Here is a 21,785-nt window from a genome sequence, read left to right as displayed (position 1 = left end):
TGTATCCTCACAAAACTTCTTTGTATACCCTCTACTGTTGTATGTCAACAGAACACCAGCCTTAAATTCATGAAGGACACAAGACGGCGCTGTTTCAAAACCTGTTGGTTGCTGGCCAGTTTTTAAACAGGTTAAGTGAGTTGCACATTTGTGTCAGATGTTATTTACTTCCAACAAAAGTACTGTCACACATTCTGGAAACTCCAGCTATCTCCATAACTCAAAGGCATTACAGACCAAAAAAGGAGTTGAAAACATTGTTATGATGCTAGAGTTGCAAGAAAGACAAGTAATTTTCTGTATATTCTCCCATATAATGTGAGTATTACTGGTAAGGCCAGCATTTATTAACCTTGAGAAGATAATAGTGAGCCACCTCTTTGAACCGCTGCAGTCCTTCTGGTGAAGTTGTCCCCAGAGTGCTGTTGGGAGTTCCAGGATTTGGACCCAGTGACGATAAAGGAACAAAATTGCATTACAACAATATTGTTCTAATACAACTTAAAGCTTCAATGAATTAGTTTATGTTACAACAACCATGACATGTACAACAAACGAAAAACAAAAAATTCTGCAGATGCTGGAAATCTCAAAGTCGAGTTTATTGTCATATGCACACGTACATTATGCACAGGTGCAATGAAAAACTTACTTGCGGCAGCATCACAGGTACATAGCATCATATAAGCAGCATTCACAAGAAAAACACAAGCATAAATTATACACAATTTTTAGAAGAGAGAACACAACTAGAACAAAAAAATCACAAAGTCCATTTTAGTACAAAGTGATCAATGTAGTCATGGTGCTGCTAAACTCTAGTGATTAGGGTTGTGCCGGTTGGTTCAAGAACCGAGTGATTGAAGGGAAGTTGCTGTGCTTGAACCTGGTGGTGTGGGGCTTCAGGCTTCTATAACTCCTGCCCAATGGTAGCTGTTAGAAGATGGCATGGCCCTGATAGTGGGGATCTTTGATGATAGATGTTGTCTTCTTGCCTCCTCAAGAAGGCAACATCTATCATCAAAGATCCCCACCACCTGTGGATACTACCAATGGTGGGGAGGGATGTTCCCATTATGTATTGGGCTGAGTCCACTACTCTGAAATAAAAACAGAAAATGCTATAAACAGTCAGCAAGTCAGGCTACATCCATGAGGGGAAAAACAGACTCAATGTTTCAGAATCTTCATCAGAATTGGGAAAGTGAGATGAAAAATAGCAATTCGAAGTTGATCCTTCTGGTTGGGGTGATGTGTCCTGACCCCCAAATTCTCAATTAACAAAATAAATCATTGGGTTAACAAAGGACAGTGAAATGATTGAAAAGGATGTGTTCACACTATCAACTGCTGTATGCTTTTCCTTTCCAGAGGTCTCACTCTGACTTCTCACTGACGAATGAGGATACTCCACCCAAGGAAAGAGCTGAAGCCAACCTTAAACCCACAGAGGCCATGTGGAGACAGGGAAAGATCCAGCCATCTCAAAATACAGATATCCGGCCTTACTCACTGCCAACTTGGAAAAGCATGGAGCCGTTGGATAATGCAGGTATCAGGCCAATGGGTGATAGTTTGCAAGGTGCCCTGTCCCAAAATATTGGTAATGGATTGTTACCAGGAACTCTGTGCTATCTGATGGGGCACCAGCAAACTTGGCTTTGGTAATCACAGGAAAAACATCTGAGACTTTTCCAAGGTAAAGTGATAGAATATATTAGTAATTTAAATACTAACAGTACCAGGCTACTGAATGAAACAAAAGCAAAGATATACAAGAGCCCTCAAGAAAATATTATTAGTAATCCTACCTGATATTTTGCGACGACCTTATCTCCTTGTGAATGGGGAAATTATGGATGTTGGACTAATAACGGGTAACGTTTTCTTGGGAGTTCTCTCAGATAGCCTAGGGGAAATGTTGGTGTGAATGTTGATGTAAACATTGGTGTAAACAGCCACATACAATGGTTCTCTGGTGCTTCCACTGAAGTTATGACTGAGAAAGCCTTTGCACAACCATAATCACGTAACATCCAAGGCCATGGGACCTCTCCAGTTTTAATTTTCAACAAATGGGATGTTTTCTCTGGAATAAAGGAAGCTGAAAGAAAATTCGGAGTTGATACCTGAGGATGGGAAAATAACAAATGTGGACTTTTTTTCAAGAAAGGGTGTAGGTGAACCTAGCAATGACAGACCAAGCTGTTTAAATTCAGTGTGGAGCAAGTTCCTAGAATCAATAATCAGGGACAGAATTTGCAATCACCTGGAATGAGTAGACAAAGAGAATTATTAAGCTCAGATTGATAGAGTTTTTTGATGAAGTAACTGAGAGAGTTGATGAGAGAAATATGGTTGAGGTGATATGTGTGAACTTCCAAAAGGCATTTGATGCCACATTGTGGGTTTGTCATGCAGACTGAAGACTGTGAAATCACAGGGTCTGAAGCAGCCTGGATAGGAACTTGGCAGAGTACCAGGAAGTAGAGAGCAGTAGTGGAAGCATGTTTTCAAACAGGAGCGAACAGTGGAGTTCCCAGGGGTCGGTTTAGGGCCATTGTTTTTCTTGGCATATGTTAATAACAGATTATGTGTACAGGGCATAATTCCAAAATGCACTGTTGCACAAAACTTGGAGGCATAGTAAAGTGTGATTAGGGTAGTAATGGACTTCAAGGGCTGGTGAAATGGGCAGGTAGATGGCAAATGAAGTTTAGTACTGAGAAGTGTAAAGTGTTATATTTTAGTACGAAGGATGAGAAAGGGCCACCTAAACTGGAGGGTACAATGCTGAAAGGGGTACAGAGAGACCAGGCAGGTTGAGAAAGAGTTTCAAAAACCAGACAGAATATTAGGCTTCAATTGTGTAAGAAGTTGTGATGAACTTTTATACCAGGTCAGTCATAATTGGAGTATTATATCCAGTTGTGAGTGCAACACTTCAGAAAAGTTGTAAAAATGATTTCAAGGACAAGGGACTTTAGTTCTGTTAATGGACTGGAGAAGCTAGGGCTGTTCTCCTTGGAACAGAGGAGTTTGTGAGGGCATCTGATAGAGGGAATTAAAGTCATGGAGAATGTAGACAGAGAGAAGCTGTTCCCATTGGCTTCCTTGGGATCTTTGAAGAAGTTGATTTGAACGTTCCAAACACGAATGTTGTTTACAAGCTTGGTCCTTGCTGACTTGCTACTTTTCCAGCTGTCTGTGGGGCTGCCAAAAGTACATTGGAGAACAGGTTGCTCAACCTACAGAGTAGTAAATTGGTTTATTATTGTCACATGTACTGAGATACAGTGAAAAACTTCATTTTGCATGCTATCCATACAGATCATTTCATTACAACAGTGCATTGAGGTAGTACAAGGGAAAACAATAACAGAATACAGAACAGTATGTTACAGTTACAAAGAAAGTGCAGTGCAGGCAGACAATAAGGTGCAAGGCCATGACGAGGTCGCTTGTGAGGTTGTAAGTCCATCTTATCGTACAAGGTGACTGTTCAGTAGTCTTATAACAATGGGATTCAAGCTGTCCTTGAGCCTGGCGGTATATGTTTTCAGGTTTTTATATCTTCTGCCGGATGGGAGGAGGGAGAAGAGAGAATGTCTGGGATCTTTAATTATGTTGGCTGCTTTATCAAGGCAGTGAGGTGTGTAGACAGAGTCTATGGAGGGGAGGCTGGTTTCCATGATGTGCTGAGCTGTGTCCACAACTCTCTGCAGTTTCTTGCAGTCTTGGGCAGAGCAGTTGCCATACCAAGCCGTGATGCAACTGGATAGAATCCTTTCTATGGTGCATCAATAAAAATTAGTGAAGGTCAAAGGGGACATTTCCGTTTCTCATTTCAAAGGTGTGTCCCATTTCACCCGTCCTACAACAAATCAGGGTTAATAGCTGCACAGAGGATGCAGAAGGGTTTCACTAGGGTGATCGTAGGTTCAAGAACATTCATATGAGAAACCAGAGCACATTCAAGGCTCTTTTCATTAGGGCAGGGAGGGCAAAGTGGAAATCTGACCGGGTTAAGGACTATGAGCAGTTTAGATCAAATAAATGGAAAACTTCTTCTGACAGCTAAGTGGTTGGAGTGAATAAATTGGAGTAGTATGTTGAGTTAATTTTTAAGTTCCATTGATTTTTATACACCGTGAAAGTGGCTATGCAAGTAGATTGGGTGGTAAAGAAAGCATATGGCATGCTTGCCTTCATTAGTTGGGGCATAGAGTATAAGAGTCAGGAAGTCATATTGCAGCTATATAAAACTTTGGTCAGGCTGCACTTGGAGTATTGTGTGCTGTTCTGGTCGCCCCATTACAGGAAGGATGTGGAGGCTTTGGAAAGGGTGTAGAAGAGCACAAAAGGTTCACCAAGGTGCTGCCTGGATTAGAGAGTATGAGAGGTTGGACAAACTTGATTGTTTTCTCTAGGACCTCAGAGACTGAGAGGAGACCTGGTAGAAGTTTATAAAATTTTGAGTGGCATAGAATAGGGTAGATGTCTTTTTCCCAGGATAGAAATGTCAAATACTAGAGGACATGCATTTAAGGTGATGGGGGAAAGTTTAGAGGAGATGTATAGAGCAAGTTTTTTATACAGAGAGTGGTGGATGCTTGGAATGAGCTGCCTGGGGTAGTGGTGGAAGCAGATATGATAGAGGTGTTTAAGAGGCTTTTAGATAGACACGTGGATATGCAGGGAATGGAGGGATATGGATCAGGTACAGACAGAAGAGATTTAGTTTAATTTGGCATTATGGTTGGCGCAGACATGGTTGGCCAAAGGGCTGTACTGTATGATGTTCTATATGTGTGTTAAGGGATTTCAAACAAAGAAAGATGCATGTGGTAACATGAAAGCTCAGCTGCGACCTCAGTGGATGCCCCAGACTTGAAGGGTTGAATGGCCTACCGTTCCTGTGTATTTCCTTGTATATCGCAGCCTGCTGATGGTCTCACTTTGGTACACTTGTGCTGCAGGTTCCTCGGCCGTGCTGCACAGTCCTGACGGGAACTGGATGGCAGTGCAGAGCAGACCCTCTGGGCCCCCTCGACTGCTGACCAAGCCCAAGAGCCAGGTGTTTGCAGCCCTGGAGCAGGAGGCAGACGTGGTCTCCGCCTACGACGAGATGGGGACAGACGAAGACAACGACGATGACATTGGCTGGAGCTCGGCCCTTGGTGAGTTTGGGCCACACTCTGGAAAGTTATCTGATGAGACCTACTTCACAGGTTCCCAGCAGGACAATGATTCGTTGTACGCCGAAGGGAAACACCGGTCAGTCACCTCACCGTCATCCGGCCGGTACACCGAGACCATGCGCTCAGACTCCGAAACATCCCCCACCAGTTCCATACGGATATCTGTGAGGGGCCCGGATGACCAAGTGATGGTTGGTGAAAGAGGACTGCAGTTGAGGGGCCACAGAGCATCTGGTCCCCACTATACCGGGCAGTTGGACATAAACTACAACACACAGCCTCGAGACTTAGCATCCCTTGACAGCAGCGATGATGAAGATCTTCCTGACAAATCTGGGAGGAAGCATAGACGGCGAAAAAGAAGCAAAGGCTCATCCCAGGAGCAACTGTATGAAACCGAGGGACCATTGAGAAGCCAGCAGTCAACATCCAAAAATACATGCCAGGTAATGTCGTATCTTCTTAGCCTTCAAATCTGCTGCATCAGGTTTCCTTACTCTGGTACTCAGTCAATATTTACTTTTCCTCTGGTTTCATATAAAAATAAAAATTCAACATTTTGTATAAAATAGGATTATTGCAGATGCTGGAAGTCTAAAATATGGGCTGGAGAAGGTGGAGCTATGTGTGCTGGGGTCATTCAGCTGTGGACGAAGAGGATGGAGAGGTTCTGTTGAAAGGTCTTTGACCTGTAACGTTACCTGTTTCTCTTTCCACAGACGCTGCCCGACCCACTGAGTATTGCCAGCATTTTCTGCTCTTATTTCAATATTTGTATTTTCAGCTTTTCGAAAGCGGAGAGGACATTTGTTAGAGGCATTCAAAATCACAAAAGTTCCCTGCAAAGAAAAACTGTTGTGGGGAGGGAGAGTCTTTTCATGCAGTGTCTGTTTGGAATTTTCTCCCCCAAGGCTATGAATACTGAGTAATTACTGAGTATATGCAAGGCTTGAGTTCCAGAGGTTTTTGCACACACAAATGGGGATTGAGACGAGATCAGATGGGAACGTGCATATAGATCATCCTTGAGCAGGATAGGCTTGTGGGACTGAATGTTGACTCCTTCGTCATCAGTTTGATACTAAATCTAGTGATATAACTGCAGCAGACTCTGCAATCTCATCTAAAGATAAAACAGTGATCAAACTTAAGCATTGTGTTATCTCCTTAGGCTACAACAAGGACAAGGACCCGTCAACATCAATACTGAGAAAACGTTTCCTGCATCACATCAGATGGCCTTGTCTTTGTTGCCACAATGCATCCAGAGCTATGCTTGACAGTGTTGTTACAGTCTAAATACATCACAACTTAGGAGTGGGAGGCCAGTCAGCCCATTGAACCTCCTGCCCCTTCCAATTTGTAGCACATGTACCCTGAAAATCAATATAACTGCAGGTGCTGGAAATCTGAAACAAAAATCAACAGTACTGGGAAAACACTCAGCAGGTCAGGCAGCATCTGTGGAAAAAAAGCAGTTAACATTTTGGGTTAAAGAAAACGTTCTCTCTCCACAGGTGCTGCCCAACCTGCTGAGAGTTTCCAATGTTGTCTGTTTTTATTCTGTTTATCCTGTGTTACCCTGTATGATAACACAGAGCCTGTTGGCATAGTCAACCACGAGGATTGTAATAAACGTCAAGGCCTGTGGAATGGTGGGGTAGGCTGCTGTTTCATTCTGCTGGGAAAAATGATATGAGGCCAGATTAACTGCATGATTCTTATGGATATAAGACCAGAGAGATTTGGTCATATAGGTCCATCGTTCATTGATAGTGACAAGGGAAAGTTGAGCATGTTAAAAAACATGTGAGATTCAGGGTTTTAAAAGCCGAGTCAGAAGTTACGAGAGCAAGGAACTCATGATGAACCTGTATAAGTCACTAATTCACCACAGCTGGAGTATTACGTCCAATTCTGTGCACACACTTTAGGAAGAATGTAAAAGCTTTAGAGAGGGTGCAGAGGAGATTTACTAAAATAATTTCAGGCAATGTTAGCTAAGTGAACACTGTGGTTTGTTCTCTTGGGACCAGAGGAGATAGCGAGGCGACCTGATAGGTGGATTTAAAATCATCACAGGATAGACTGAGGTGAACCTGCACCCATTGGCAGAGTGGTCAAGAACTAGGGGCAGGGAATGAAGGGGATTCCCAAAAGTGACAACATAAGGAGCTTTTTTGAACACAGCCAGTGGTTGCAGTGTGCAGTCCACTGCCAGGGGTAGTAATAGAGATAGGTTTAATTGTAGTGTTCAAAGGAGAGCTAGATAAGTCTCTGCAAGGAAAGAATTTCTGTGAGGAGAGGGCGCTGAGTGTGATTAGCTGGATTGTTGTTGCGTAAAGCCAATGTGAACTCACTGGGCCAAGTGGGCTCCTTCCATGCTGCAACCAGTCTGTAACACCAAAATAAAGAAACAGTTGCTCTTCTACAGCATGTTTTATGACCTTAAAATCTCCCTCCTCACAGTCTATTGAAAGACTTCAGTGTAGAACCACTTACCCACAACAGCCTTGAACATCTCAGTTAACCTTATTGCAAGAGCGGAGATTCCCAGCACCATATATATACTTCCTGACTTTATCCTAATTTGAAGGTTGTTTTCCTTCTCCTAGATTCCTGAGTAGTGGAAATAGTTTAGAACATAGAACAGTACAGCACAGGAACAGGGCATTGAGACCACAATGTTGTGCCGAACTAATTAAACTAGTAAATAAGCACCTAACTAAACTAATCCCATCTGCTGATACAATGTCTATATCCCACCATTCTCTGCATATTCATGTGCCCATCTAAGAGTCTCTTAAACAGCTCTATTGTATTTGCCTCCACCACCACCCCTGGCAGTGCATTCCAGGTACCTACCACTCTCTGTGTAAAAAGAAAACTTGCTCCACACTTCTCCTTTGAACTTAGCCTCCCTCACCTCAAATGCATGCCCTCTAGTACTGGACATTTCAAATCCAGGAAAAAGATACTGGCTGTCTACTCTTTCTATGCCTCTCATTATCTTATAAACTTCTATCAGGTCTCCCCTTAACTTCAGCTGCTCCAGAGAAAACAACCCAAGTTTGTCCAACCTCTCCTTATAGCATTTGCCCTCTAATCCAGGCAGCATCCTGGTAAACCTCTTCTGCACCCTCTCCAAAGCCTCCACATCTTTCCTATAATGGGATGACCAGAATTGAATGCAATACTCCAGATGTGGCCTAACCAGAGTTTTATAAAGCTGCAACATAATTCCTGATTCATGAACTCAGTGCCTTGAATAATAAAGGCAAGCATGCCATACGCCTTCTTTCTCACCCTATCAATTTGTGCAGCCACTTTCAGGGAGCTATGAACTTGAACCCCAAGGTCCTTCTGACATCAACACTTTAAGGGTCTTTCCATTAAGAGTGTAGTTTCTCTATGGTGATCCTTTCCACACTCTGTACCCTTTTATTACACCAGTCTAAAGACTATCTTTAGCTGTTTCCCTCTGTACTTACCTTTTCTCTCACTCAATAAGATTACACAAGGCAACAGGCAGAACACAAGCGCTCCCTTCCCATTGAAGGAATGCAGAGTGTTGAGTTTTCTTTGTACCACAAGGTGGCACCCAACACCAGATTGTTAACAACATCACATTCTTCCAACTGTGGAGTTAAAGGAAAAATCCCCAGCAAAATTGATCAATTATACAAACAGATTGCAAGCATACAAAATTATAAATACACAAAATTACAAGGGGGATAGGTAGGGGAGGTAATAAAAATCCTTTTCCCCTGATGGAGGTGTCAAAAACAAGAGGGTGATCGGTGGGTGGTTCAGAGGGGATCTGAGGGGGAATTTTTTCACACAGAGGGTGATTGGAGTCTGAGACAGGGACAGAGGTTTTGAGAGATTTGAACACGAGGGTGAAAGTGTTTAAGTTGGGGTGATGGGTTGTAGTGAGGTGAGACTCTGGGCCAGCATTTGGATGAACCCTGATTATGAGGAGCTGACAGTGGCTGAGCACGTGAATGACTGAGTGAAGAGGTAACTAGTATACAGCCAGCAAGGCCGGAGACAGATGATGACAGAGAGAAGCGTTGTTTCTGGTGTAACTCATAGCCGCAGCCAGTTCAGCCCCAGAAAGCATCCTTGGGAGAAGGCTGGATCCAGTACCACGTCATGGAGGCAACTATGACTGCTTCAAAACCAAGTAGGTGTTATAGAGTCATCCAGCTCGGAAACAGGCCCTTCAGCCCAACATGCTGACTATCAACCACCCACTTACACTAATCCTGCACTGATCTCCTTTTATTCTCCCCACACTCGCATCAACTCCCCCTAGGTTCCACCACTCACCTACACACTAGGGGCAATTGACAGCCACCGATTAACCCACCAACCTGCACATCTTTGGGATGAGGGAGGAAACGGAGCACCCGGGAAAAATCCCACACAGTCACAGGGAGAACATTCAAACTGCATACAGACAGCGCCAGAAGTCAGGTTGAACCCACATCAATGGAGCTGTGAGGCAGCGGCTCTACCAGCTGCACCACTCTGCAGGATAGTGTGGAGGTTGGAGTGTTGTAGAAATGGATGCTACTGTTTCAGATCCATGGCAGGAGTGGTTAAATATCATCGAGCCCCAAATGTGGGCATAGATTTAGCAGACATAGTCTAAAGACTATGGGACAGTGGGTAGCAGAGATGAGGTGAAGCAATTTGAAGAAGAAGATCACCAAAGGATACAGCAGGATATAGATCAGTTACAGATATGGGTGGAGAAATGGCAGATAGAGTTTAATCTGAGTAAGTGTAAGGCATTGCACTTTAGGAGGTCAAACTGAAGGGGTGCAAGTACACTGTTAATGTCAGGACCCTTAAAAGTGTTGCTGTACAGCGGAATCTTGAGGTCCAACTCGATAGCTCCCTGAAGGGGCGGCATGGTAGCGTAGCGGTTACCACAACGCTATTACGGCGCCAGCGATCGGGGTTCGATTCCCGTCGCTGTCTGTAAGGAGTTTGTGCGTTCTCCCGTGTCTGCGTGGGTTTCCTCCGGGTGCTCCAGTTTTCTCCCACATTCTAAAGACGTATGGGTAGGTTAATTTGGGTTTAAAATGGGCGGCGTGGACTCATTGGGCCGGAAAGGCCTGTTACCACACTGTAAATAAAATAAATAAATAAATAAATAAAATTTAAATTTGAAAGTTGCAACACAAGTGGGTTGGGTGGTAAAGTATGTATATCACATCCTTGCCTCCATTGGTCAGGGCATTGAGCATAAAAGTAAGTAAGTCTCGTTGCAGTTATATAAAACTTTGGTCAGGCCACGTTTGGTCTATTGTGTTCGGTTCTGGTCGCCTCATTACAGGAAGGATGTGGAGGCTTTGGAGAGGGTGCAGAGGCGTTTCACCAGGATGCTGCCTGGATTAGAGAGTGTTAGCTATAAGGAGAGGTTGGACAAACTTGGATTATTTTCTCTGGTGGTCAGAGGCTGAGGGGAGACCTAATAGAAGTTTATAAAATTATGAGGGAGATAGATAGGGTAGACAGTCAGAGTCTATTTCTTCAGGTAGAAATGTCAAATACTAGAGGGAATAGCTTTACAGTGAGGGGGGAAAGTTTAAGGGAGATGTGTGGGGCAAGTTTTTTATACAGAGAGTGGAACAGGCTGCCAGGGGTGGGGGTGGAAGCAGACACAATAGTGGGATTTAAGAGGCATTTAGACAGGTACATGAACATGCAGGGAATGGAGGGATATGGATCATGTGTGGGCAGATATGTTTAGTTTCATGTGATATCATGATCAGCATAAACATCTCGGGTTGAAGGGCCAATTCCTGTGCTGTACTGTTCTATATGATTGAAAGGAGAAGGAGAAGGAACATGCCGCACTTAATGGGAGATGGGAAACAAAGCTGCATGGTCAGCAACTCATTGGGAACGTTGCCAAGAGACCTGGAAATAGGACAGAATAAATTTGGAGGAGCTATGAGGAGGACAGAGGAGGAAATTAAGAAGGTTAAGTGTTGGAGTAGGCTGGGAAATTTGGGCTGGTGGGCAAAGAGGTGGCAGAGGCTGTCGGTTAGATCACCCTCAATGCTAGTGGCAAAGAATCTGTCAGCATGGAGGAAACCAGAGCCTAACAGTCCTCAGTTGAAGCTTTGGATGGAGGGGCTGCATTGTGGGATCATACAGTTATTTAACAGTTGGGCTTTGACCTTATTTTCACCCATCCTTTCTTCCAAACATGATAGTCATGATTCTCAAAGTCAAGCAATCAGTAAAAATGTGGTTGGTGACATGGTTAGTGCTTGGTGACTAGGTGCAGACTCAGTGGGCCAAAGGGCCTATAGCCATGCTGTGTGACTCCAGGCGTTCAGGATCTCGCTCTAACTGTCAGGTTACAGAGGGCGTCACTTCTTGTACAGAGACTGTCACTTTGCTAACAGTGCACAATGTTTCTGGTGTTTTCAAAATAGCAATCACCTTGACTATTCAAAAGATGTCTATTGAATAATTGAAAGTAGACTGTGTAAAAACTTCTGTCAGGGATTCTGTTTATTTATTTCTGGAAGTGAGCTGGCAACTTGTGGAATAAATTAGTGTAGAAGATGCAAGATACCTTTTTCTTATTTGGGTTTGGAATAGGTTTAAATTTACTGCCTCTTCATTCTAAGTAAGAATGTCATTTAAAATGACCTTCTGGCTCGGATCACCTCGACAGAATTGGCTGCAGTGTGCTGCTCTTTAGCTGGTGGTTCTACAGACATAGTGAGTGGGTCACCTCATTTCTGACTTTCCTGCACATTGCAGTGCGGACAGCAGGAATGAGCTGGCGGTCATGTGACTCCTGTCCCATCAGGGACTGATACCAGCCCTCCATCCCAGCTATGGTCAATGTAACATTGCTGATTCATTTGAAGGGAGTCAGACCCTGTATCAAAAGATTAGTGCAGGGAGGTTGCTTCCTTTTTTTAAAATTTTACTTAACTTCATTGTTTTAATTAATTTCAATTATTTGTATTTATAAGTTTTTTTTGGTAAGTAATTTCCTTTAAAAGTAATTTTTTATATCCTTTTGAACTGTTTATAAACATCAGACACATTTAGAAGTCCCTCCATGGCCTTTGGCAGTAATTTTTTAAATATATTCATTCAAGGGATGTGGGCTTCGCAAGCTGAACCAGCAGTTAATTGCCCATCCCTAGTTGCCCTTGAAAAGGTGATGTTCAGCTGTCTCCTTGAACCGCTGCAGTCCTTGAGGTGTGGGTATATGCACAATGCTGATAAGGAGGGAGTTCCAGGATTTTGACCCAGCGATGGCGAAGGAATGGCGATATATTTCCAAGTCAGGATGGTGTGTGGTTTGGATGGCAACTTCCAGTGGTGGTGTTCCCCATGCTTTTGCTCCCCTTCTCCTTCTGGTAGAGTTGGTGGGTTTGGAAGGTGCTAACTAAGGAGTCTTGGTGGGTTGCTGCAGTGCATCCTTAGATGGCACAAACTACTGTTACTGTGCATCGGTGGTGGAGTCAGTGAATGGTTGTGGATCAGGTGCCTATCAAGCTGGCTGCTATGTCCTGTATGGTGTTGAGCGTCTTAAGTGTTATTGAAGCTGCACTCATCCAGGCCACTGGAGAATATTCCATCACACTCCTGACTTGAGCCTTGTAGATGGTGGACAGGCTTTGGGGAGTTAGGAGGTGAGTTACTCACTGCAGGATTACTAGCGTCTGACCTGCTCTTGTAGCCAAATTGTGTATGTGACTACCCCAGTTCAGTTTCTGGTCAATGGTCACCTCAATGGTCACCTCCAGGATATTGATAGTGGGGATTCAGTGATAGTAGTGCCATTGAATGTAAAGGAATGATAGCTGGATTAACTCTTGTTTGATATCACCATTGTCTGGCACTTGTGTGGCGCAAATGCTACTTGCCACCTATCAGCCCAGGCCTGGATATTGTCCGGGTCTTGCTGAATTTGGATATGCACTGCTTCATCATCTGAGGAGTCATAAATGATGCGAACATCCCAAGCTCTGACCTTACGATTGAAGGAAGATCATTGATGAAGCAGCTGAAGATAGTTGGGCTCAGGACACTACCTTGAAGAACTCCTACAGAAATGTCCTGTGGCTGAGGTGATGGACCTCCAACGACCACAACCATCTTCCTTTGTGCTAGGTACGATTCTCAGCAGTAGTGAGCTGTCAGAAGGCCGTCAGGGCAGTCCAGAGGAAGAGCCAGCACCCGAGGCCTAGCCACTACTCAAGGACCTCTGCCCTTCATCAGGCCCGGAGATCAGTTGAACCCATGGGGAGGCAGCAAGTACAGTTGCAGGAACAGCTTCTACAGAACAGAAGGCAGGAGCTAAAGTCAGTGTTGGTCCCTCAGCAGAAATGGAATTTATAATGAGAAATGGCAGGGATTCTAAATAACTATTTTGGATTGGTTTTCACAGTAAAAGACACCAAAAATATCCCAGTCATAATAGATAAACAAGGTAGGGAGGATCTTAAAACAATCTCTATCACTCGTAGGTCTGTAGGCCGACAAGTCCCCTGGGCCGGATGGCCTACATCCTAGGGTCTTAAGGAAAGTGGCCACACAATTGATGGATGCCTTTCCAAATTTTCTAGAATTCCAGAGAGATCCCAGAGGATTGTGAAACTGCCAATGTAGTGGCATTATCGAAGAAAGGAGGGAAACAGAAAGTAGGGAACTATACTTAGCCTAACATCTGTCAGTGGGGAAAGTACTGGACTCCATTATGAAGGAGATAATAACAGGACATTTTAAAAATCCTAAGGTAATCAACAGAGGCAACATAGTTTTCTGGAAGGGAAACTGTGTTTGACAAATTTACTAGAATGCTCTGGGGATGTAATAAGCAGGATGGATAAAGGAGAACCATTCAGTAAGGCACTGCGTTAAAGGTTACTGCACAGGATAAAAGGACACGGGGGTGAGTGTGATGCATAGGCATAGACTGGGGGATTGGCTAAGTAACAGAGTACAGAGTCAGGTAGATGGTCATTTGGACAGGCGGTCAGTATCCAGTGGAGTTTCAGGGGGATCACTGGGGCCTCAACTATTTACAATCTATATTGATGACTTAGATGATGATACCAAGTGTACTGTAGCCAGATTTGCTGATGATAAAAAGTTAGCTAGGGGAGCAAGTTATGCAGGATTATGGACAGCACAGTAGCACAGCTAATAGAGCTGATGCTAAACAGCAACAAGTCCAGTTGCAGGAATCTCTTCTACAGAAGGCAGGAGTTGCTGCCTCACAGTCCCAGAGACCTGGGTTCGATCCTGACTTCCGGTGCTGTCTGTGTGGAGTTCGTCCCTGTGACCATGTGGGTTTACTCCAGATGCTCCTGTTTGCCCCCCACATTCCAAAATTGTGCAGTTTGGTAGGTTAATTGCCTGCTGTAAATTGCCCCTAGTGTGTAGAATCCGAGGGAAGTTGAAGAGACTGTGGAGAGTGTAGAATAATGGGATTAATGTAGGATTTGTATTAGTTGGTTCATTGATGGTCAGTGTGGATTCAACAAGTCAAAGAGCCTGTTTTCATGCTGTATCTCTCTGACTATGAGGAGGATACAAAGAGCCTGCAGAGGGATATAGATAGGTTAAGTGAGTGGGCAAGAAGTTAACTGAGGGAGTATAATGTGGGAAAATGTGATGTTATTCACCTAGGAAGGAAGAACGAAAAAGCAGTTTTTTTTTTATTTTGAAGAGATATGGCAGTCTTAGAAGTTAGCATGCAGGTACAGCAAGTAATTAGGAAGGCTCATGGAATGTTGTCCTTTATTGTAATAGGTATGGAGTATAAAAGTTGGGAAGTTTTGGTGCAATGGTACAGGTTGCTGGTGAAACCCCACCTAGAGTATTGTGTGTGGTTTTGGTCTCCTGACTTCAGGAAAGGTGATTTCTGGGACAAAGGGGTTGACATCTGTAGAACGGTTGTACCTATGATCATTGGAGTTTAGAAGAATGAAAGGTGATTTCACTGAAACATAGAATTCTGAAGGGGGTCGACCTGGTGGATGCTTAGGGGATGTTCTCCTACATGGAGGTATCTAGGATAGCTCCATGTAGGAGAACATGTAGAGGGCATGATTTCAGAATAAGGGGTTGTCCATTTCAGACAGAGATGAAGAGAAATCGTGAATGTTGTGAACCTTTGGGCATGAATACCACAGAGAATATATTCAAGATGGAGACTGGCAGATATTTAAACTGCAGGGATATTGGGAAAGAGTAGAACAGTGGTGTTGGGACCAGAATTGGATCAGCCATGATCTTATTGAATGTCAGAAAAGGCTTGAGGGGTGAATTAGCCCATTCCTGCTCAGGTTTCTTATGTTCCAATAATGCAGGGAGGAGTTACGAGGAATCGGCCAGATTGAGCATGATTCCATAAGTCACCTTTAAAAAAGTGCTCTTCCCATCACTAGCAGGCAGAATCAAAAAAAGGAAGCGAGACTTTCATTTCTGTAGGACCATTCACATCCACAGGATCTCTCAAAGTTCAGGATGCACATCTGAAATGCAGCCACTGATGCTAATGGAATAGGTGTGAGTTTGTGAGAAAAAGATTTAAAATAGAACCAAGACTTGCATTTCTATAGCGCCTCCCACCTCCTTCAGACACTCAAACACTTCACAATCAGTGAAGTACTTTTGAAGAGCCATGTAATGTAGGCAATGTCACAGCCAAAATTGTACACAGCAAGCTCCCACAAACAGCGATGGGATAACAACCAGGCAGTCTACTTATTAGTACTGAGGAATGAATATTAGTCAGGTCAGCAGTAGTACCTCCCCTCCTCTTCAATATACCACTATGAGATTTTAACATTCACCTAAGAGAACAGACTGGCCCTTAGTACGTTTCACCTGAAGGGTGACACCTGCAACACTACAGCAGTCCATCAGTGCTGCACTGAAGTGTTGGCCGAGATTTCTGCATCCAGCACTCTGGAAATGAGACTTGAATCTTCTGACTCAGAGGTAGAAGTTCTTCCCACTGAGGTACAAAAAGCAGATCCACACTCTTCCAGCCCACAAGAGAATCAGTCCCCAAATAGAATTATAAAATAGGGCACTTAACAAATGAGGCCATTCAGTCTATCCAGCCCATGCCAGCTCTTCACTAAAGCTGAATGCATTTAAAAAGGACGCACAACCTCAAAACCCAGTGGATACAAATGACTGCAGATGCTGGAATCTGGAGCAACAATCTGCTGGAGGAACAACTGTACCTGCATGCTAACTTCTAACTACAGTACAACCCAATGGCACAAGCATTGTGTTTTCCAGTTTTAGGTAACCCTGTCACTCAGTAGGTTGTTTTTCTCTTTGCCCCTCCACTTCCCCTTCCCTCTCTCTCTCCTTTCCCTCAACCCACCCCCCTCCACCCCACCCAGCCCCCCATCACCCACCTCCATCCCCCTCCCCCTCCTGGTTCCATCCACCGGCTACACACACAGTTCGCCCACAAGCTTCCTCCTCTTTGTGGTTCTGGTTCCACCTTCCATTCACCTCTCCCCTAATGGTTCCCGTTCTCACCTCCTTTACTTACCAGAGTCCAGTCCTGGTAGCTTTGTGTTCCTGCTCATCTCCCTCCAGCAGCTGTCTCCACCTTCACCCACCCCTCCCCTACCTAACTCCATCTGCCCCTCATTTTTCTCTTTGGCTGCCTCCATCCCTCACCCACCTGCCACTGTCTCCCAACTCCAGCCCTGCTCCCCTCCCCTACCTAGCACCACCTGCCTGTCTTCTTACACCCTTCCTCAGTCCACTAATCACCTCAGACCTCTGTTTCACCACTTCCCTTTTCCTCTTTATACTGCCCATCTCCCCTCTCCACTCTCAGTCCTGGTGCAGGGTCTCGACCCAAAACATTGACAATTCCTCTGCCCCCAACAGATGCTACTTGGCCCGCTGAGTTCTTGCAGCAGACTGTTTGTTGTGGTCTCAAAACCCACCCTGTTCACACTGTGGGGTCCTCACTGGGTGGAAAGGTGTGTTTACCGAGTGAAGGACGGATGCTTGGAGCTGTGTGCAGCTGTGCTGTGTGCCTTTCACTGTCACTCAACCGGTTCTGTTCACCTTAAGGAGCTGAGCAGGTGCATGTTCGTTATGGAGCAGAACCTTGCCCGGCTGGAGAGGAGAATCAGTTTGGGGACCTGGAGCAGAGAGGTAATCTTTGTGTTTGTCTGCACGCACATGGGTCCAAAACAAAATAAGTATATTCTGGCTTGAAATGCAATTGGCCATCTTGCTGGAATATATGTATTTTGTCCAGAATCTTCTATGGACCAAGTCCACCACCTACATTCTTCATTGTCTTGTCATTTGTAACTGATGCTGTAACCCTCCACCCTCTCCCATAGACATTCATCACCCAATAACTGACCATTCCCTCATTACTCGATCCCCTCCAGAAGCCAGTTCCATCAATCTCAGTGTAGTAATATGGCAATGTTTTCATATTGGTGGTTACCCCTGTTCTACCTTCACTTTTAGTGGTCATCTTGTCCACATTTTTGTTGTTGTATGGTCAGTCATCCCAAACTTCAGGTACAAAGAGGCAGGCAGAAGAGATCTATCATGTGCAAATTAAATAGAGGTTTTATGTTTTTTAAACATAGTTTAATTATGGAGTTGTTTTCTTTTAAAGGAATCACCAGTCCCTGTGGACAAGATCCAAACCCCTGAGGGTAAATCCAGTGTGGATGCAGACAGTGGAGCTTCACTCTCTAGAACTCAGGCAGATGTAGTGGAAAAGAAACTGAAGTCAAAGATGGTTCGACTAATTACGAAGCTAAGTGACAAGGAGTCATCGTCTGGGGATGAGCTGGATCTAGAGTCAACCGAGGGAGCTCAAGAGACCTCCTCTTGCGACGAAGACCGTAAGCATATTCAGGATGAACTTGTGAGAGTAAGTTCATGGTTTGTATTTAGCAGAGCAGACTGCAACAGCATAAAGTAATTGCAACTGTTTCTGTGTATATGCATTGATTAAATTTACTCCCATGCAACATCTAAGGCACCATGGATCAGCCATCGCTCTGTATGTTGAGTGTTGGGCCATTCACACCCTGTGGTATGATGCCAAGCTTCAGGATAGGATTCTGCTTCTGCACTCTCCTGAAAACTGCCAACAGGCAGGCTGTCTGAAAGTAACTCTGCCCGATTACACTGGGAATTATTGGAGCCCAGCAATGGTTATAAGGCAGTGGGAGCAAAATTCAAGTTTGGTTGTTTTCAATAACTTACAGGTACGGTTATCTGCACGCACATGGTTCCAAACCAAAATAAGTATATTCTGGCTTTAAATACAATTGGCATCTGTACTTGCCTCACAAGGGCTCTGGTGAACTTGGTGAGACCAAATGTAGAGGAAAGACTACAGCAGGTGGCCAACACTCTTGCCCACATTTAACATCAGTGATCGAAGGTGAATTTCTTTCTACGTGCAATTTATATCCATGTGATATCACACCGCAGGAATGGGAAACTCAGGCAGGTTACTGAACCCTACACTTACCTGTAGTTTGTCCATAAGTGTATGCATTGGAGAACCCATGGGAGTGACCGCATTCCTCTGTAATTTCACTTCTTGACTTTCCTTTGTGGAGATGTCCCCACTGCGCCCAGGAGTTCTGCATTACCTCACTGAATCCTTGTTCTTGCTTTCAAAAGCTTCCAAGGCCCCACCCTCCCACTTTCTGTAATAACTGCAGGTACCACTGGTTTAGTGGAGACACAAACGACTGCAGGTGTGGAATCTGGAGCAGCAAACAATCTGCTGGAAGAATTCAGCAGGTCAAGCAGCACCTGTGAGGAGAAAAGAATTGTCGACGTTTCAGGAGTCCTGATGTAGGGTCTTGACCCGAAACTTTGACAATTCCTCTCCCCCACAGATGCTGCTCGACCCGCTGAGTTCCTTCAGCAGATTGGTTGTTGCTCCACAGGTATAGGGGTTGGTGTTTCTCCCGTAGGACGAGTGTGGCATTCCCACCATTCAGAGTCTGTGTTGGATCTGCAGACTGAGTGGTGAAGTGAGCTGGAGAATGGCATTATATTCCGGGTCTTGGGTTCAAATCTGGAGCTTTGAGTTTCATCCAGAGCAGAGCCAGCCAAGGTAATGTGGTGTTGGAAAGGGCAGCCTCACTCAGAGGAACCACTGGATGAACCTTCCTTACTGCCTTTGGCACAAAATTGGGAAAAGTAATCTGGCGCAGGAGATTGAACCCAATTGTTTTTTTATTCCCATGCACGGCTGATCAATGCACCTCATTAAGGATGTGGAAGCTTTAGAGAGGGTGCAGAGGAGATTTACCAGGATGTTGCCTGGATTGGAGAGCATGTCTTATGCGAATGGGTTGTGAGCTGGGGCTTTTCTCTTTGGAGAGAAGGAGGATGAGAGGTGACTTGATAGAGGTGTACAAGATGATATGTGGCATAGATAGAGTGGACAGTCAGAGACATTTTCCCCAGGGCGAAAATGACTAACACAAGGGGACATAATTTTAAGGTGATTGAAGACAGATATAAGGGGGATGTCAAGGGTAAGTTCTTTACACAGAGAGTAGTGGGTGTGTGGAACGCACTGGGGGCAGATACATTAAGGACATTTAAGAGCCTCTTAGATAGACACATGAATGATAGAGAAATGGGGGGCTTTGTGGGACGGAAGGGTTAGATAGATCTTAGAGCAGGATAAAATGTCGGCATAACATTGTGGGCCGAAGGGCCTGTACTGTGCTGTAATGTTCTATGTCTATATTTTAATTATCACAGATGGTGAACGAGTATATTCTACCCAGTTTGAGAGCTGCAGAAAATGTAATCTCTCATCCAGTGTTCTGCCCAGTATTGCATGGTCTGACTTTGTTCTTGAAACTCATAGAGTGGAAATTCTAATCAGCTGTGTGAACAGTTAATGGGTTAATGTCCTTGTGAAGTACCATAGACTCATTAAGCATCAGTGCACATAGTGATCAAGATTCTACCATCAGATTTTAGTTTCTGGTTTGTCTCTCAATCTACTAAGCAAGCACAAGATACATGCTTCATTTGGATGCCTTTGAAAGTTAAAGATTTTTGACAAACAAGTTATTAATTTAATAGAGAATTAATCACACAGCATGAGCTGAGAATGGAAATTCAGCTACAGAGCAGTGAGTAATACAGGAGATGAATCATAATGTCTGTGACACTTGTTCCCACATCTACTTTAAAGATACATGTAAAAAGGAACAAAACAAACCATCTTCAAGTACCTCTCTTTAGTCAATTAGGGACAGAAATTAGTTACGTGTTCAGAAAGCTATTGTTGATTAACATTGATTTTGTTGTAGTTTTCAGCTCCTGCTCTGTCCTTCAGGTGGACATGGATTGTTCTAGTGGCTGTTGAAAGAAATATCTTCATAACTCCCTTGCTGTGAAGTGTTTTCTTTTCAGACTGGAGAGTCCATCCACCCATTATCTGTGACTTGCCTGTCAGTTCCATCTCATGGGCCAATTTTTTGCTGTTTTTCTTTAAAAAAATTGGTTGTTGGAGAGAACATTGCTCTTCTTTTTGTACCAGTAATCCTAATGTAGCAGCATATGTATTTTGTGCAGCAAAGCAGATATTTTGGAGCAGAACACTAATCCGTGGGTAGGTTCTTATTAGTTATAAATCTTCACCAATTATTCTGCGAAAGACCCAAAGAGATTCCAGGCAATTTCCAAATAGAAGGGAGGCCCAATTTAATCCTTGTCTGAAGCCTGGCCCTCAACTGAGAATGAAGAGGGATTGATCCCTTCAGTGGTCTCTTACTGGTTCTCCCAACAGGCAGTCTCTCAGGTTGGTGGGCTGTCCGGTAAAAAATGCAAGTCACTGCAGGTTGAAGCTCTCTGGTCAGGCACCCCTGGAACCTGACTGGTGCCAGACCACAGAATATCTGGACTACAGGAATTGCACCCGATCATCTTCCTCTGAGCAGGTGAACTGTTCTTTTTAAGTACAGACACTGTCCAGGTCACATAAGGGTTCCGAGAACTGTCCGTAACCCAAAGTCGAAAACACTGTCTGCTGAGATTGCAAACGTTGCACTGGCAGGTTAATTAGTCAAGTCAGGTTTATTGCCATGTGCACAAGTTCCGAGAGCTACATGTCCAATGAAAATCTTGCAGCAGCATCACAGGCATGTAGGTACAGACAATATACAGAATATAGATTATAAAAGACATAATTATATAATTAGCTACAAATGGGTACAGATCTTAGTCAATTTTAGATCTTAGAATTACACAACGCGCTGGAGGAACTCAGCAGGTCAGGCAGGATCCTTGGAGGGAAATGGATAGTCGACTTTTCTGATTGAGACTGTTCATCTGGAGTCCTTCACCCCGACCCTTCACCCTGCCTGACCCGCTGAGTTCCTCCAGCGCTTTGTGTGTTGCTCCAGATTCCAGCATCTGCAGTTTCTTGTGTCTCCTTAGTTAGCATTAGTTCATTAGTATACATATGTATTACAGATTTAAAAGATGCCAGACCACAGGAGTTGCCAGACCACAGAATGCTGGACTAGAGAGCTTCAA

At 44.2% G+C, this 21,785-nt stretch overlaps 1 protein-coding gene across 1 annotated transcript in view; it reads left to right on the top strand.

Annotated features, from left to right (window-relative positions):
* Positions 1-21,785, top strand: part of LOC127570976 (rab effector MyRIP-like) — a 380,937-nt gene that overhangs the window by 300,094 nt on the left and 59,058 nt on the right. The window contains exons 9-12 of the mRNA XM_052016945.1: positions 1,372-1,552; positions 4,980-5,647; positions 17,307-17,390; positions 17,872-18,132. Of these exons, the coding sequence (XP_051872905.1) occupies positions 1,372-1,552; positions 4,980-5,647; positions 17,307-17,390; positions 17,872-18,132 (1,194 nt within the window). The remainder of the gene's footprint in view (positions 1-1,371; positions 1,553-4,979; positions 5,648-17,306; positions 17,391-17,871; positions 18,133-21,785) is intronic.

Source organism: Pristis pectinata, chromosome 5, assembly GCF_009764475.1.
Source record: "Pristis pectinata isolate sPriPec2 chromosome 5, sPriPec2.1.pri, whole genome shotgun sequence".
In the NCBI taxonomy this organism is placed as follows: Eukaryota; Metazoa; Chordata; class Chondrichthyes; order Rhinopristiformes; family Pristidae; genus Pristis; species Pristis pectinata.
Note: the sequence above shows the minus strand (reverse complement) of the source record. Positions and strands in the feature narration are given on the sequence as shown.